A 16,084-nucleotide genomic window follows, 5' to 3' on the forward strand; every position below is an offset into this window, starting at 1 on the left:
TATTAAGAATGTGAGACCTTTGAAATCTTCTTAAAGCTGCCTGGCTATATTTGAAGTTTAATAAGGATCTTTATTCCTTGCAAAAATAATCCTGGAAGCTAAGAAGATATAGCACATACACATTATGATGTTATGTTTCTGTAATGGAAATTGCTGTACAACCAAAGATGTAGTAATGGGAATGTTTAGATTTTCATTTTTTTTTATTTGTAGTAATGTGTGCGTATATATAGATAGATACACACACATACATACACACACACACACACACCTCTACCCCGATAAAACGCTGTCCTCTGGAGCCAAAAAAACTTTCCGCGTTATAGGTGAAACCGTGTTATATCGAATTTGCTTTGATCTGCCGGAGTGCACAGCTCCCCCCCACCCCCTCAGAGCACTGCTTTACCGCGTTATATCGGGGTAGAGGTGTATATGAAATTCTGATTAGGAATGGACAAACCAGTTCAGATAACCTTTTTTTTAAACATTAATAACTTGAACCAAAACTAGTTTGCCAGCAGTTTCAGAATACAGCAGCAAAAAATCTCCAGGTAATTGTGGCACAACCGGAAGCACTGGAAATCTTGAGAAAGTGTCTGTTACCATGAAACTTCCAACACAGGTTTGAGAGGATGGAACAAGCTTGGAAAATGTTGAGGTTCAACTTTCAGTACCTTTAATTCATTACTTTTAATCATAGAATCATAGAATATCAGGGTTGGAAGAGACCTCAGGAGGTCATCTAGTCCAACCCCCTGCTCAAAGCAGGACCAACCCCAACTAAATCATCCCAGCCAGGACTTTGTCAAGACAGGCCTTAAAAACCTCTAAGGATGGAGATTCCACCACCTCATTCCAGTGCTTCACCACCCTCCTAGTGAAATAGTTTTTCCTAATATCCAACCTAGACCTCCCCCACTGCTCCTTGTTCTGTCATCTGCCACCACTGAAAATAGCCCAGCTCCATCCTCTTTGGAACCCCCCTTCAGATAGTTGAAGGCTGCTATCAAATCCCCCCTCACTCTTCTCTTCTGCAGACTAAATAAGCCCAGTTCCCTCAGTCTCTCCTCGTAAGTCATGTACCCCAGCCCCCTAATCATTTTCTTTGCCCTCTGCTAGACTCTCTCCAATTTGTCCACATCCTTTCTGTAGTGGGGGGGCCCAAAACTGGACGCCGTACTCCAGATGTGGCCTCACCAATGCCGAATAGAGGGGAATAATCACTTCCCTCGATCTGCTGGCAATGCTCCTATTAATGCAGCCCAATATGCCGTTAGCCTTCTCGGCAACAAGTGCACACTGCTGACTCATATCCAGCTTCTCGTCCACTGTAATCCCCAGGCCCTTTTCTGCAGAACTGCTGCTTAGCCAAATTACTTTATTAAATTGTTCTTGCTATTCTTCCTATAAAGAACACTTTATCTATGGTACTTTGCAATATTTCTTTAGAAAGACCACTAAAACATGTTATTTTTTGTTTTCTGCAGGAGGATTTGAGGTTAGCATTAAAACAGGGACATGATATTCTTGAAAGTAATAGAAAGCCAGTTGCTGAGAACCCTGACTACAAACTCAACCAAGATCAGCTTGACAATCAAACCACTGTGGAAAGGTGAGGTGAATGAAATATGGAGTGTGCATTAGTTTTTATTTTACACATTTATTTTATTTTATTTTATTTTATTTTCTAGTATTTAATTTTTATACATGTAGTTAGCAAACTGGCAAAGTGATTCAAGGTGGTAAATATTTAGAAGGTGTTAGTAGGCAGTAGCTCTTCTGCTCCAAATCCTCTGAGCAAAGTGCTGCAGGGTTCTATTTTTTCTCCATTGTTGCTCAGTCTGCATGCGAGGGAGATAAGGATTCAGTTTGGATTTCAGTGCCATCAACATACTGATGACACTCTGCTCTGTATCTCCATTTCATCTGGTTCAGATGATGCAGTTGATCAGCTGTCTGGAGAAGATTGCTACTTGTATGAGAGATGGCTGGCTGAAACTCAATCCATATAAGATGGGTGATATTGTTTTGGGGGAAGCAGTAAGAGGGAGATAGCAGAAGTGACATCTTCTTTTGGGTGTTTGTCCACCTTTTATGACTAAGAACTTATGAGTCGTGTTAGGTCACCAGCTGTTTCTGCATGTCCATATAGCACCTGTAGCAGAGAGTGCTTTTCTTCCATCATCTGGTAGAAGGTTGTAGTCTTTCTGATACAGACTTCATCAGAGACATTCATGTCCTTGGTACCTCTAAATCAGTGGTTCTCAACCAAAGGTATGTGTACCCCTGGGGGTGCGCAGAGGTCTTCCAGGGGGTACATCAACTCATCTAGACATTTCCCTAGTTATGCAACAGGCTACATAAAAAGCAGTAGAGAAGTCAATACAAGCTAAAATTTCATACTGATAATGACTTGTTTATACTGCTCTATATACTGTACACTGAAATGTAAGTACAATATTTATATTCCAATTGATTTATTTAATAATTATATAGTAAAAATGAGAGAGTCAGCAATTTTTCAGTGTGGCTGTGACACTTCTATATTTTTATGTCTGATTTTGTAAGCAAGTACTTTTTAAGTGAGGTGAAACCTGGGGGTACTCAAGACTCCTGAAAGGAGTACAGTAGACTGGAAAGTTTGAGAGCCATTGCTCTAGACTGAGTAGTGCAATGCGGTCTGCTTGGGATAAGTTAAAAGGCCACCCAGAAACTTCAGCTAATGCAGAACAGAATGTGGTGGTTCCTTGCTATAATGTGTGATGCAGGGCACATAACATTGTTCTGTAGTCTAGTGTGACTGGCAATTCAGCGTGTAGGTTTTGACCATTAAGAACTTTATTATTTGATTCCTGGTTAGTTTAGAGACTTCCTATCTCTTCACACTCATACCTGACAGTTGAGATTGGCTGGGACTATCCAGATGACAACTGGCTGGAGGGAAGATGGTCTCAATGGAGGGCTCTTGACTCTGGAAGTCTAACCCTTTGGGCTTAAGAGACCAACTTAGCTGACCTTGGGGTACATAGAGAGAGCGCTATATATTTACTCAGACCTTGTCTGAGAAGGTGATTGAAATGAAGAGAGTTCTTTTCCCTTAATTACACCTGGGGGAATTCTGTGCCACTGCGCAATGCAGAATTTAATGTTGTTTGCACAGAATTTCCTTTCTCCCACAGAATTGAGCTGCAGTGCTTCTGGGGGCCACTGGATCCGGCAGAGCCCAGCTTGCACATAGAAGACACTGCCGGGGGGAGAGGGAGCTAGAGGGTTCCCATCGGTTGCAGTTCCCCGCACATCCTGAGGAAAGGAGACTGCAGTGTGCAGGAAACTCTATAAAGTCTGGGTCTGAGGAGTAGAGGGTGTCTAGGCGGGGGGGGGGGGGGGGAAGCACAGCTGGGCTCTGGGGGGTAGGAGGGCGGGTGTGTGGGCTGGGTCATGGCTGGGCTTTGGTGGGGAGTGGGTGTGGGTATCTGGGAAAAGGGGGGCCATGGCTGGGCTCTGGGGGGAGGGTGAGTATCTGGGCTGGGGGGGCCCCACATCTGGGCCCTGAGGGGGTGTAATCTGGGCTTTAGGGTGGGAGGAGTCCTGGTGTCTGATATCCTGGCTGGGCTCTGGGAGGAGGATGGGGAGGGGGCAGAGAAACAGGAACTGGGTTTTCATAGGGGTTTCTTTAGCTCTCTACTTCTGGGGAATTTTTTGTGTGTCTGTATTGTTACAGACATACCTGCTGACAGGTATTTTGAAAAAAATTGCCAAAATAATTAGGGCTGTCGATTTAATCAAAAAAATTAATTGCGATTAAAAAAATTAATCTCGATTAATGGCAGGTTTAATCGCACTGTTAAACAATAGAATACCAATTGAAATGTATTAATATTTTGGATGTTTTTCTACATTTTCATATATACACCTCTAGCCCGATATAATGCTGTCCTCGGGAGCCAAAAAATCTTACCGCGTTATAGGTGAAACCGTGTTATATCGAACTTGTTTGATCTGCCGGAGCACGCAGCCCCGTCCCCCCGGAGCACTGCTTTACCACGTTATATCCGAATTAGTGTTATATCGGGTCGCCTTATATCGGGGTAGAGGTGTATTATATTGTGTGTTGTAATTGAAATCAGTGTTATTTTTTTATTACAAATATTTGCACTGTAAAAATGATAAACAAAAGAAATAGTATTTTTTAGTTCACCTCATACAAGTACTGTAGTGCAATCTGTTTGTCATGAGAGTGCAACTTACAAATGCAGATATTTTTTTTGGTTACATAATTGCATTCAAAAACAAAATCACGAAGACAAACAAGTTTGTTTACATTTACAGGAGATAATGCTGCCCTCTTCTTATTTACAATGTCACCAGAAAGTGAGAACAGGCATTTGCATGGCACTTTTGTACCCGGTATTGCAAGGTATTTACGTGCCAAATATACTAAACATTCGTATGCCCCTTCATGCTTCGACCACCATTCCAGAGGACATGCTTCCATGCTGATAATGCTCATTAAAAAAATGTGTTAATTAAATTTGTGGCTGAACTACTTGGGGGAGAAATGTATGTCCCCTGCTCTGTTTTACCTACGTTCTGCCGTATATTTCATGTTATAGCAGTCTCGGATGATGACCCAGCACATGTTGTTCATTTTAAGAACACTTTCACTGCAGATTTGACAAAATGCAAACAAGGTACCCATGTGAGATTTCTAAAGATAGCTACAGCACTCGACCCAAGCTTTAAGAATCTGAAGTGCCTTCCAAAATCTGGAGGCGTGAAGCATGCTTTCAGATGTCTTAAAAAAGCAACACTCCGATGTGGAAACTACAGAATCCGAACTACCAAAAAAGAAAATCAACCTTCTGGTGGCATCTGACTCAGAAAATGAAAATGAACATGCATCGGTCCGCACTGCTGTGGATGGTTATTGAGCAGAACCTGTCATCAGCATGGATGCACGTCCCCTGGAATGGTGGCTGAAGCATGAAGGGACATATGAATCTTTAGCGCATCTGGCACGTAAATATCTTGTGACACTGGCTACAACAGTGCCATGAGAAAACCTGTTCTCACTTTCAGGTGACTTTGTAAACAAGAAGTGGGCAGCATTATCTCCTGCAAATATAAACAAATTTGTTTGTCTGAGCAATTGGCTTAACAAAAAGTAGGACTGGGTGGACTTGCAGGCTCTAAATTTTTACATTGTTTTATTTTTAATGCAGTTTTTTTGTACATAATTCTACATTTGTAAGTTCAACTTTCATGATAGAAATTGCACTACAGGACTTGTATTAGGTGAATTGAAAAATACTATTTGTTTTGTTTTTTTACGGTGCAAATACTTGTAATCAAAAATAAATATAAAGTGAGCACTATACACTTCGTATTCTGTGTTGTAATTGAAATAAATATGTTTGAAAGTGTAGTAAACATCCAAAAATATTTAAATAAATGGTATTCTATTATTGTTTAACAGTGCAATTAATTGTGATTAATTTTTTTAATGGCTTGACAGCCCTAAAAATAATTGAAACCGGCATGATCATGTACTGTTGTTTTGACAAATAAAATTTGCAGAATTTTAAAATATTGTGCACAGAATTTTTAATTTTTTGGCAGAGAATTTTTAATTTTTTTATGCAGAATTCCACCAGGAGTACCTTATGCATGGGTGAGGGCAGAGCTTTTGGTGTATCGCTGGCCTTTTTACACGGGCTTAAACATTTTTTTAAGCAATTGCTAGGTGCCTGATATAAAAAATAGAATCAAACCTGTAGAGTTAAGTATTAGATATTAAGGCTTTTCCTCTGTGTTTTGTCTTAATTTACTGCCAAATTTTAAGCCTTTATATGACCATAACACAGAGATACAAATTTGAACAGTATTATCAAAACATAGAGAATTTCCCTAGGTTGGTATTTTAAGTTGTTTCTGTGTGTCACTTTGTGTTTCTATATATTTGCTTTAGTTCCAACATTTTCCATGCAGTTTCATTTTGAAGAGCTTGGCATTCCAACTAACAGAGTTTGGCAGAAGCAACTTCATTTCTCCCATCACTGCAATTAGTCATCTACAAGCCATCTGTTCGTTGTTTTGAGTAGTTTATCCAAAATGTCCCACATAGCTGTGATATCAGAGGAAAGCTGGAGTGAACTACAGAGTCCATATAAACTCCTCTTCTGAATTAATTTTTAATTTTTTAATTCATCCAACTCCTAAATGCTTTAAAATCTTTTTTCAAAATTCTGGTGAATTTTTATGATGCTGTAAGTGAGGCAAAATACACCTCAGTCCTGACCTGCAGCCATACTGTTATACCCTAATTACAGAAATGTACATTGTGAGGATAAGTACTCAGATACCATAGTGCTAAGTGCAATATTCGTGTCTGTATACATAGGTAGGTTGAACAGTAAAATAGACATAAAACATTTGGGTTCAAACCTGTCTTAAATTACAAGTGAAACAAGTTCTTATTTATCACAGCCACTACTACACACTTGTATATAGCATAAAACTGCAGATTAATAGTCTCTGCACAGGAGAGAGAAGTATAAAGGGTATCACAAACCAGAACTTAGATGTGGGTATGTGCTGCATCTAGATCTAGCCATTGCTATCAGTTTTCCATAAATGCTAACATTCATGGTGGATTTCTGTTTTACATCAGTATTATTCAAGAAACTACTTACATGCAATATCAAAAATGAGGAAAAGCTACCTAGTAGTATAGGAACACTGGCTACTCTACTGCTAACAATAGTCCATCTGATTGCTTAGAAAAAGATTACTTAAAGGTAGGCTTTCAGTTTTTCACTAAAAGATGCTATTGTCTCTTTAATCCTGAACTTTCTTTTAGGCTTCTGGCTCAATTAGATGAAACAGAGATTGCCTTTGATGAATTTTGGGCTAAACATCAACAAAAGCTTGAGCAGTGTGTACAGCTTCGGAATTTTGAACAAACTTTTAGAGAGGTGAGAGTTTCTTGATGGTGTTTTAATATTTTACATTTATGTCACCTCCTTCATTCCCAAAGGATCCAAAAACACTTCCCAGATTATTTACATTCAACACCCTCTAATCCTTAAGGCAATGTATTTTTTCCCTTACCTATTTATGCATCTTTCACATGCAACTGGAAGTTTTCTTCCAAACTTTTTTCTTGTACTTGCCTTGGTCTTGCATTCCACTATCACAGTATGTACCCTCTGGGCAGTCAATTACTGTCAGTGATACTTCAGGGACAGAGGTGAAAGTAACTTAAAGGATTTACCGGTACTCCGGAGTCCTGTGCGGGGGGTGTGGCCTCGGCCAGAAGAGGTGTGGCCTCAACCAGAGGAGGCGGGGCCGTTAAATTCCCCGGGCCCTTTAAATCAAGATTTAAAGGTCCCAGGACTCTGGCTGCGGCTGGGAGCCCCAGGGCCTTTAAATCACCCCCAGAGCTCCCAGCTGCAGAGGCAGCTGGGAGCCCTGGGACTCGGGCAATTTAAAGGGCCCAGGCCTCCCGCCGCTACCACAGCGGAACACCAGGCCCTTTAATCACCATGGGAGCCCTGCCGCTGCTACTCCAGGGCTCTGGCAGCGGGGCTTGGGTGGCGCTTTAAAGGGCCCGGGGCTCCCCGCAGGTGTTTTAATATTTTACATTTATGTCACCTCCTTCATTCCCAAAGGATCCAAAAACACTTCCCGGGGATCCTCGGGCCCTTTAAATCACCAGCCGGTCTGGTCCGACATTACTTTCACCTCTGTTCAGGGATTACCATTAGGGTGTGATGTTTGCAGTGTTGTTGCAGCCATGTTGGTCCCAGGGTTTGAGAGAGGCAAGGTGGGTGCGGTAGTATCTCTTATTGGACCAATGTCTGTTGGTGAAAGAAACAAGCTTTTGAGATGCACAGAGCTCTTCATCAGGTCAATAGGGAATGATATAAGTAGGAGCCTTGTTGGCTTGAATGCTTCTCTCTAAAGACAAAGTGTATTCCCCTTGCAGTGTTCTGATCTCCACTGACCAATGGGCACAGCTATTCAGTGGTTCCTTCCAAACCAGTTCTCATGTAGCAGCAGATTATGCTGGCTGTATAGCACTAGTCTTATTACTGAGGCAAGTGAAATCACCCTCTTGGATATACAGTTGTCTCTCATTTCAGGTCAAAGCAGCTTTGAGTATTGCGTCCGAGAGGTTATCTGCTTTCACAGATGTGGGAAACAGCGTTTCGCACGTGGAGCACATTCTGAAGGAGCTTGCCAACTTTGAAGAAAAATCACGTGTATGTTCTTGTAATTTCTCCATATTTCTTAGTCTACCGTATATTTTTGCTTTTTGGAAAAAAAAAAAAAAAAGAGCAGGAATTAGTTACTGAATATATTTTATGACCCAGAGCCAAAACTCAGAACTGGATAGAATGAGTGTCTTTTCCTCCCAATGATTAAAACAACCAGTGTCATTAAAATTTAGAACTGATAAGGCTATCAAAAAAATTAAAAATGTGACTGGCAAACATTTCTAGTGTGGACACACAAATGGAGAACATTTTTTTTTCAGTTTTCTTATGTATATTTTGTAGTGGAATAGTTATATAGTTATGTACATATGGATAACCATTGTAAAGCCTTGTGGTTAAGGCACTGGTCTGGGATTCAGGAGATGTGGGTTTGATTCCTGGCTCTATCACAGCTTTCATGTGTGACTTTGAACAAGTCATTTAATCTGTCTGTGCCTCAGCTCCCCATCTGTAACATAATGATAGAACTTCTGACTGCACAGGTGTTGTGAGATTAAATCCATTCATGTTTGTGAAGCACACAGATACTATATTGAAGAGGAGCACCTGAAAAGACAGGAAAACACCTTTATTTATTAGAGAATGCAACAGTTAACAATTTAATAAATGACATTATTTGCATAGCAAATAAATGCACTTTTCCATAGCAGAATACATGTTTGAGTTTTATTTTGGGAGCTTTTTAAAGAATGTTATCCCTAACATTCTAACTAAATCTAGTATTTTTAAAATGTTTTGCTTTCTTAGGAATCCTTAGAAAAAGCTAGGGTGCTAGCTTCTCAAGGTGACCAGCTTGTTCAAAACAACCACTACGCTGTGGACTCCATTCTTCCAAAGTGCAATGAGCTCCATCATCTCTGTGATGCATTTGTTACAGAGACAGAAAAGAGGAGAGGTCTTCTTAACAAATCTCTGGAACTGCATAGTCTATTGGAGAAGGTAAATTTTATATGAAATAGTTCTGCTTCCCATCTCACTTGCTAATAATATTGCAAACATGTGATGACTCCATATGTTTGAGAAGTAAATAATGACCAGTAGAGGAAGAATGTTTCCAGTGTAAAACGGGCATTTGCTAATAGGGAGAAAAAAATATCAGAAATCTGACTTCCCCCCCTTCCATAGCTGAACACTTTGTAAATGTGTGAAGTGTATTCTGCTAACCATTCACTTGAGTGTTTCCACTGATGTGTGTTCTTTCCTGTTTTCGTTGTGTGTTTCCAGTCCATGAGGTGGTGTGATGAAGGCATTTACCTGCTAGCGTCACAGCCTGTAGACAAATGCCAGTCCCAGGACGGAGCAGAATCAGCTTTACAGGAGATTGAGAAGTTCCTGGACACGGGGGCAGACAATAAAATCAAGGAACCGAATAAAGTTTACCAACTATATGAACCCATTCTCAACCAGGACCTAATGGTACCCTTAGGATTTATGCATGTGCACATATATTTACAGTCGCTGTTGATTTTAGATTTGGTTTCTTGTAGGGCTGCTGTTAATAGTAAACCACATAGCACTTGGAGCCTGATTGCTCATTCTACTCACCAACTCCACCTGCAGTAGCCGGGAGCAGCACTGGGGGGCCGCTGGGAACTGCAGCACCAGTATTGCTCTAGCCCAGCCCTACTTTTATGTGGACTCAGGACTGCTCTTATTTATTGGGGTATGGAGGAGGAAGGGATGGTCTTCCCCTTTAAAGACTTCCCCTGCAGCAGCCAAGGCCACCCGCTATGACAGCTTTAATGTAGGATGGTTAGCAGTTCTACCTCTTCCAGGGCACCGTGCACCAGTGGATGTGATTAGGAGTCACAAGACAAACATGCCTCTAGCTTGATTGTCCCGTCCCCCCCAACTCCTGCCTCTGGTTTGCTGCCAAAGACATCAGGATATGTAGCCGTGGCCCTAGTTTCTTGGATAGTCGTGTTCAAAAGATATTCTATCAAATGAGTTCTTGTAGTGTGATGCATATTAGCAAATACTGATTTTATGACGTGTATGCTCTTTAGAAAAATTAATTGTTCTAAATGCAATGTCACTTTCATGTGTGTCTCTTACCAATCTTAACTATTCTATTATGTAATGTAATTAAATTGTCCTAAATCCTTAAGTGACATAGGAGTATAGGTCCCATTTTCAAAAGTGACTCTGGCAGTTAAGAGTCTAAGTTCCACTGACTTTCAATGATGATTAGGCTCCTAAGTGCTGAAGTCTGTTTTAAAAATAGGAACTTTGACTCATACGCTACTTACGTACTTTTGAAACATTTACCCCTAATGTGGCAGTTTGAATCAATCATTATTTGATTTCCCTAAATTTACAACCTGGTCAGCAGTGAAATGTTTTGATGGTGATGTACATTAATGTAATTGGATCTAAATGTCTCAGTCTGGCATTATAAATTATATTTTAGTTAGAATGAGGGAAGAATTTCTCTCTTTAAAGTTTAGAACATTATTTCTACATGTTCCTTTTTATATGCTATATAAAAGCTGCACATATTGGAGGTTATTGTACCATAAATGACAGCATGACTTGTAGACTTATTCAGAATCGTGATAATTTTATGCTATTTCTACAGGAACATGTGCAAAAAGTTTTTCAAAAGCAGGAAAGCATGGAAGAAATGTTTCAAAAGAGACAAGTGAGCCTTAAAAAACTGGCAGCTAAGCAGACCCGTCCAGTTCAGCCAGTGGCACCAAGACCTGAAGTCTTTGTAAAATCTCCTTGTGTCTCTCCAGGTAAATTGCTGCAAAAAGCTATTAAATCAGGTTCCTGCACTATGCCAATGAACTTGAAGAGAATTTAAGCTGTTGTCTGTGGTTATACAAAAGACCTCTGTCAAACCTGCTCCAGTTTAACAGCTGCTGTTTGATTCTCTACCAGGTCTTCAAAGAGGCTCTGACTATGTGTCCAACACAGACGATAACATGCTCCGGAGAATGAACTACAGAAGACTAAAAGTAATTCTGAATTTGTTTCATCTTGATCATGGTCTCCAGTGCGCGCGTGTGCACACACAGAGAACTAGAGAAAGTCATAGTGCTTTGTGAAGTAACAGAACTCAAAGAAATACAGAGCGCTCCAGACAAAAGAGCTCTGGTAAATCAAGTTGTGGTTAAAATAGAGTTCCATTTTGTCCTCTGGGGCAATGGTTCTCAAACTTTTTTTTTTCGCGGACCACTTGAAAATTGCTGAGTCTCGGCGGACCACTTAATGCTCTTTCCAAATGTTGTTTGTACCATTAGCTAACTATTGTAAAGTGCTTTGGATAAAAGCACTATATAAAAAACAAACTTAATAATAATTAATGTTTTTTTGTTCTACAAATAAAAGCACACAACTCATATTTTAATATCGGTAGTCTTACCTTTCTAATATGATGGATGTGCCCTTTCTCTCTCGCCACAGCACCCACAGAGCTGAGGCTGGGAAGCAGGGCCGTCTCTCTCCGGCAGCCGCAGCCCTGGAGCTGGGGAAAGTCACCTCTTTCTCTGGCCGCTGCAGCCCTGCATGTTCCAAATTCCCCCCACCCCCTCTTCTCGCCCCACTGCTCCCTCCCACCTACCCTTTATTCCCCCCAAGGCCACCACCTCACCTTACATGTGCATCTTCTCAGGGGCCAGGCACCTAATTAGTGGAGCCACACCTGTGCGGCTCCACTAATTAGGTGGGTGGCTCTTCATTCCCTTTTGTGCGGCCGCCCAGGTGTGCACCTTAGAGGAAGCTGTCTGCAGACCACCTGAATGGAGCTTATGGACCACTGGTGGTCCATGGACCACAGTTTAAGAACCTCTGCTCTAGGGTTGTACCATTGCCCTGAGTTCATTTTTGCTGGGAAGAAAAGCAAAAGCAGAACCTTTCTAAGCTGGTGGGCTGGCTTCCTCTTTTGTGGGATACCCCATTTATCCAAATGTTCTGATGTTCCCCGAGACCATCTGATAAACTTTCATTCTTTTGCCCTTGAATTTGCCTCATAGTTACCTTCATTGTTAATAGTTGCAGCCTTTCTTGTAAATAAAAGAACAGTTCCATATGTCAATGGTATAGCAAATAGACTGGAAGTACGTTTTCCTATTTTCCTTCTGACATACTTTTTCACGTTGTGTTCCAGAGTGAAATGAGTGAAATCCGTCAAAGCAGAGGTGGAGCTGTGATGGATGATGAAGAAAATCTAGCTGTGTTACGAAGGTGGGTACAGCTTGGTATACAACAGCCAGCATGTTGTTCTGATTGGACTGATCAAGGTCTACCATTACCATTTGGTTCAGCAGATTCACATGACTATGATGTAGCCATAGGGGTGCATAAAATGAACTTCCATCTTGCATGGTCCCTTACAAGTCTTCTTCCTTCAGCAAGAGTGATATGGGAGGATTTAGACTTCTTAAATTCCTCAAAATTGTATCTTCCAGCCTCATTCCTGGTTGGTTTTGTGCTCTGCTTCCTTCAACCAGCTGTATAAACCTTCTGTAAAAGCATACCTTTGACTGCACATTGAGCATGACCCTCCCCCCCTCCCCCATTGCAGTTGTCATCTTCTCCACTGGCGCAAGACTGCAACTTGCTGGGATTGTCTAAGTATCCCCTTGTTTATGACAAGATTAAATCAACAGATATTAAGACGATGCTGTAACTTTTGAAAAGTGAACCTTAAGAAAACTGTTTAATTTTACATTTGGTTACGATTCAGAGAAGCGTCTGAGCTTTCATGTGTTTCTCTGAATCAAGCCTCCAAACCAGGGATCGGCAACCTTTGGCACGTGCCCGCCAGGGTAAGCCCCCTGGCGGGCCGGGCCGGTTTGTTTACCTGCCGCGTCCGCAGGTTCGGCCAATCGCGGCTCCCACTGGCCGTGGTTCGCCGTCCCAGGCCAATGGGGGCTGCGGGAAGTGGCGTGGGCCAAGGGATGTGCTGGCCACATCTTCCTGCAGCCTCCATTGGCCTGGAACGACAAACCACAGCCAGTGGGAGCCACGATCGGCCGAACCTGCAGACGCGGCGGGTAAATAAACCGGCCCAGTCCACCAGGGTGCTTACCCTGGCAAGCCGCGCGCCAAAGATTGCCAATCCCTGCTCCAGACTTTGAGGTGTACTTCTCATGGAAGGTAATCTAAGCTAGTGGAAGTGAATCAGTTGTGCTCTGTGGTATACATTGGATGATATTTTCCCATTTTTAGTCTGCAGATTGTATTTTGGTTGTACCATGTACCTAATTTCACTTCCTCCAGGCCAACTTTCCATGATAAATGCATTAGTGAAAGGGGATTTTAAAGTTTCAGTTCAGATAGGTATAGAGAAGGGGTCAGAAGTGGTGTGCCGAGTCTTCATTTATTCACTCTATTTTAAGGTTTTGCGTGCCAGTAATACATTTTAACATTTCTAGAAGGTCTCTTTCTATAAGTCTATAATATATAACTAAACTATTGTTGTATGTAAAGTAAATAAGGTTTTTAAAATGTTTAAGAAGCTTCATTTAAAATTAAATTAAAATGCACAGCCCCCCCAGACCAGTGGCCAGGACCCGGGCAGTGAGAGTGTCCCTGAAAATCAGCTCGGGTGCCGCCTTCGGCACGTGTGCCATAGGTTGCCTACCCCTGGTATAGAGGTTTGAATAGTTATCAAGCCTTAAATAAACTACCAAAGGTTTTGGTCACCATACTTTGCAATTTTTAGATGATTTTTCCTGAAATTTGTGTGGCTGGTTGATCTGTGTTTAAGCTGAAGGACAAATGTGTAAAAACTGGCCATCAATACATTTAGGCTGGGAATTAGAAGAAGGTTTCTAAGCATGAGGAGTGAGTTTCTGAACAGCCTCCCGATAGGAGTTGTGGGCAGCAAACAACTTAATCAGTTTTAAGTGTGAGATTGACAAATTTAGGAGTGGGACTGTATGATGGGGTTGCTTGTGGTAGTAGGGGTCAGGGCTCAGCAGAGCGGGGGGGGGGGGGGGGCGGTCACTTCCAGTTCATGTTGTTTGTTCCTAAAATCTGATTCGTCAGGACTTCAGCTAGTCCCCTGCAGGGGTCAGAAAAGATTCCCCTTGCCCCAGTGTATTCTGGTGGGGGGGTTTTCTCCTTCCTCTGAAGCATTAGAGATGGCCACTGCTGGAGACAGGACACTGGATTGGGTGGGCCAGTGCTCTGAGGTGGTACTGAGAATTCTCTCAGGGGCTTGGCTGGCTAGTTCTTGCTCACGTGCTGAGCATATGTGGGATCACGAAAGAATTTCTCCCCATTTTCTGCCTGACCTAATGGTTTGGTCTCCTACTGGCTGTGGTGCTTTGTTCTAGTTTTGGTTGTTGGGTGTGATGTTAGTGGCCTGTGATATACAGAAGGTCAGACTATTTGATCTGTCAGTCCCTTCTGGCCTTAAACTCTATGTTGGGGAAGTCCCTAGTATTCCTTTGTCCACATCACAGAACCACCATATGAATTCCAAAATTAGTAATCTTGGTCCAGTACAGATCTGGGATTGGCATAGCAGGGTTTGCAGACTGAAATGTAGTGGCTCACCCTATCTGAAAAATCCTTCACTATAGCTGTCTCTAGCCATCACTGTTAGTTCCATGTGTTCATGAGCATGTGACACTTCACCCACCCAAAACCATAGTGAGGGAAAGAAATCCATGTTAACTGTGGAAAACAAATGTGACAGAGACATGGCATATTTCTTCATCATATGCCATAAATACTGATGCATAAAATGGCTTGAATATCAAATGACCAACTGAATTTAAAATGTAAAAATCTATCTTCAGTAGCACATTGTAGCTCTAACTCCAGCTCCTGCAGCACTTGAAAATGAAGCAGAACCCAGGCGTAAAGCATTTGATGTCACAATCTGCTGCCTCAGTATATAATTTTCTGATTTAAACAGCATCCACCACCCCTCCCATTTTTAGGAAAGACATTTTGACATAAAATATGGATATGCAAATATATGATATTTATATTCAGCATTAATTGTGTCTGTAATATAGGTTAAGGAATTTTATAAAGAGATTCATTAGTCTGTGAAATTAACAGTCCTTTCTTAATTATCTCTGTTAACAGCCATGTAATTAATGAACTTATTGAAACTGAACGAGCATATGTGGAAAAACTTCTTTGTGTTCTTGAGGTAAGTCTATTTATCCATATATCTGTTGGAGCTACTCCTCTGAGGAGCCGACACCTTCAGTAGTTTATCCTTAAATTAATAAAGTCTAGCAAATGTACAATACAAAAAAAAACTTGTTTGCCTTATATATTATCTATCTAGAAATCATTTTGGGAGGACTGCCCCAGTGTCCCCAGGGCTTAGGGAATAGCAGTGATGGTCTAAAGCCACCTTTGCATTCTCCCCTCCTGAGCTATGCTAGGTGATCAGACCAGAGAATGTGGCTCATCATGCCCAGTGGATAATGTCTACATTTGAAAGTCAGACTTAAAACAACTTTGCATGCATTTCTTGATGTGTTAAAATACTAAAGGACAGGATCTGCAATGATTTTTGTTACCTGCAGTAGCGTTATAAATGTGGATGAGCAAGAACAGTCATCTGAAATATCTGTGTTTAAGGTTGCATAGACACTATAGTTAGTTTTATACATTTCAACTGATAGTTTCAAAGAGTTACAAAAAAAATTGCAAATTACATACGAATAAATGATGTGGAAATATGCTAGCTTTGCCTTGAATGCGGTGATTGTGTAAACTTAGTTGCATTTTTATTTAACAAGGACATTCAGTAATTCTTCAAATTAACTCGTTAGAGACTATGAATGTGTGTGTACAATCCTTCTGAGCATTCATTTTAATGGCAGTCA

General features: G+C 41.3%; 1 protein-coding gene across 2 annotated transcripts in view; it reads left to right on the plus strand.

Moving 5' to 3' along the window:
* MCF2L (MCF.2 cell line derived transforming sequence like) overlaps positions 1-16,084 on the plus strand; it is a 244,967-nt gene that overhangs the window by 204,520 nt on the left and 24,363 nt on the right. For both annotated transcript variants that reach the window (XM_029910503.1, XM_029910505.1), the window contains exons 8-16: positions 1,488-1,612; positions 6,860-6,974; positions 8,145-8,264; positions 9,027-9,218; positions 9,504-9,695; positions 10,858-11,017; positions 11,163-11,239; positions 12,391-12,467; positions 15,330-15,396. In XM_029910503.1, coding sequence (XP_029766363.1) covers positions 1,488-1,612; positions 6,860-6,974; positions 8,145-8,264; positions 9,027-9,218; positions 9,504-9,695; positions 10,858-11,017; positions 11,163-11,239; positions 12,391-12,467; positions 15,330-15,396 — 1,125 coding nt within the window. The remainder of the gene's footprint in view (positions 1-1,487; positions 1,613-6,859; positions 6,975-8,144; positions 8,265-9,026; positions 9,219-9,503; positions 9,696-10,857; positions 11,018-11,162; positions 11,240-12,390; positions 12,468-15,329; positions 15,397-16,084) is intronic.

This window comes from Terrapene carolina, unplaced genomic scaffold (genome assembly GCF_002925995.2).
Source record: "Terrapene carolina triunguis isolate 2854851 unplaced genomic scaffold, T_m_triunguis-2.0 Scaffold21, whole genome shotgun sequence".
Taxonomy (NCBI): Eukaryota; Metazoa; Chordata; order Testudines; family Emydidae; genus Terrapene; species Terrapene triunguis.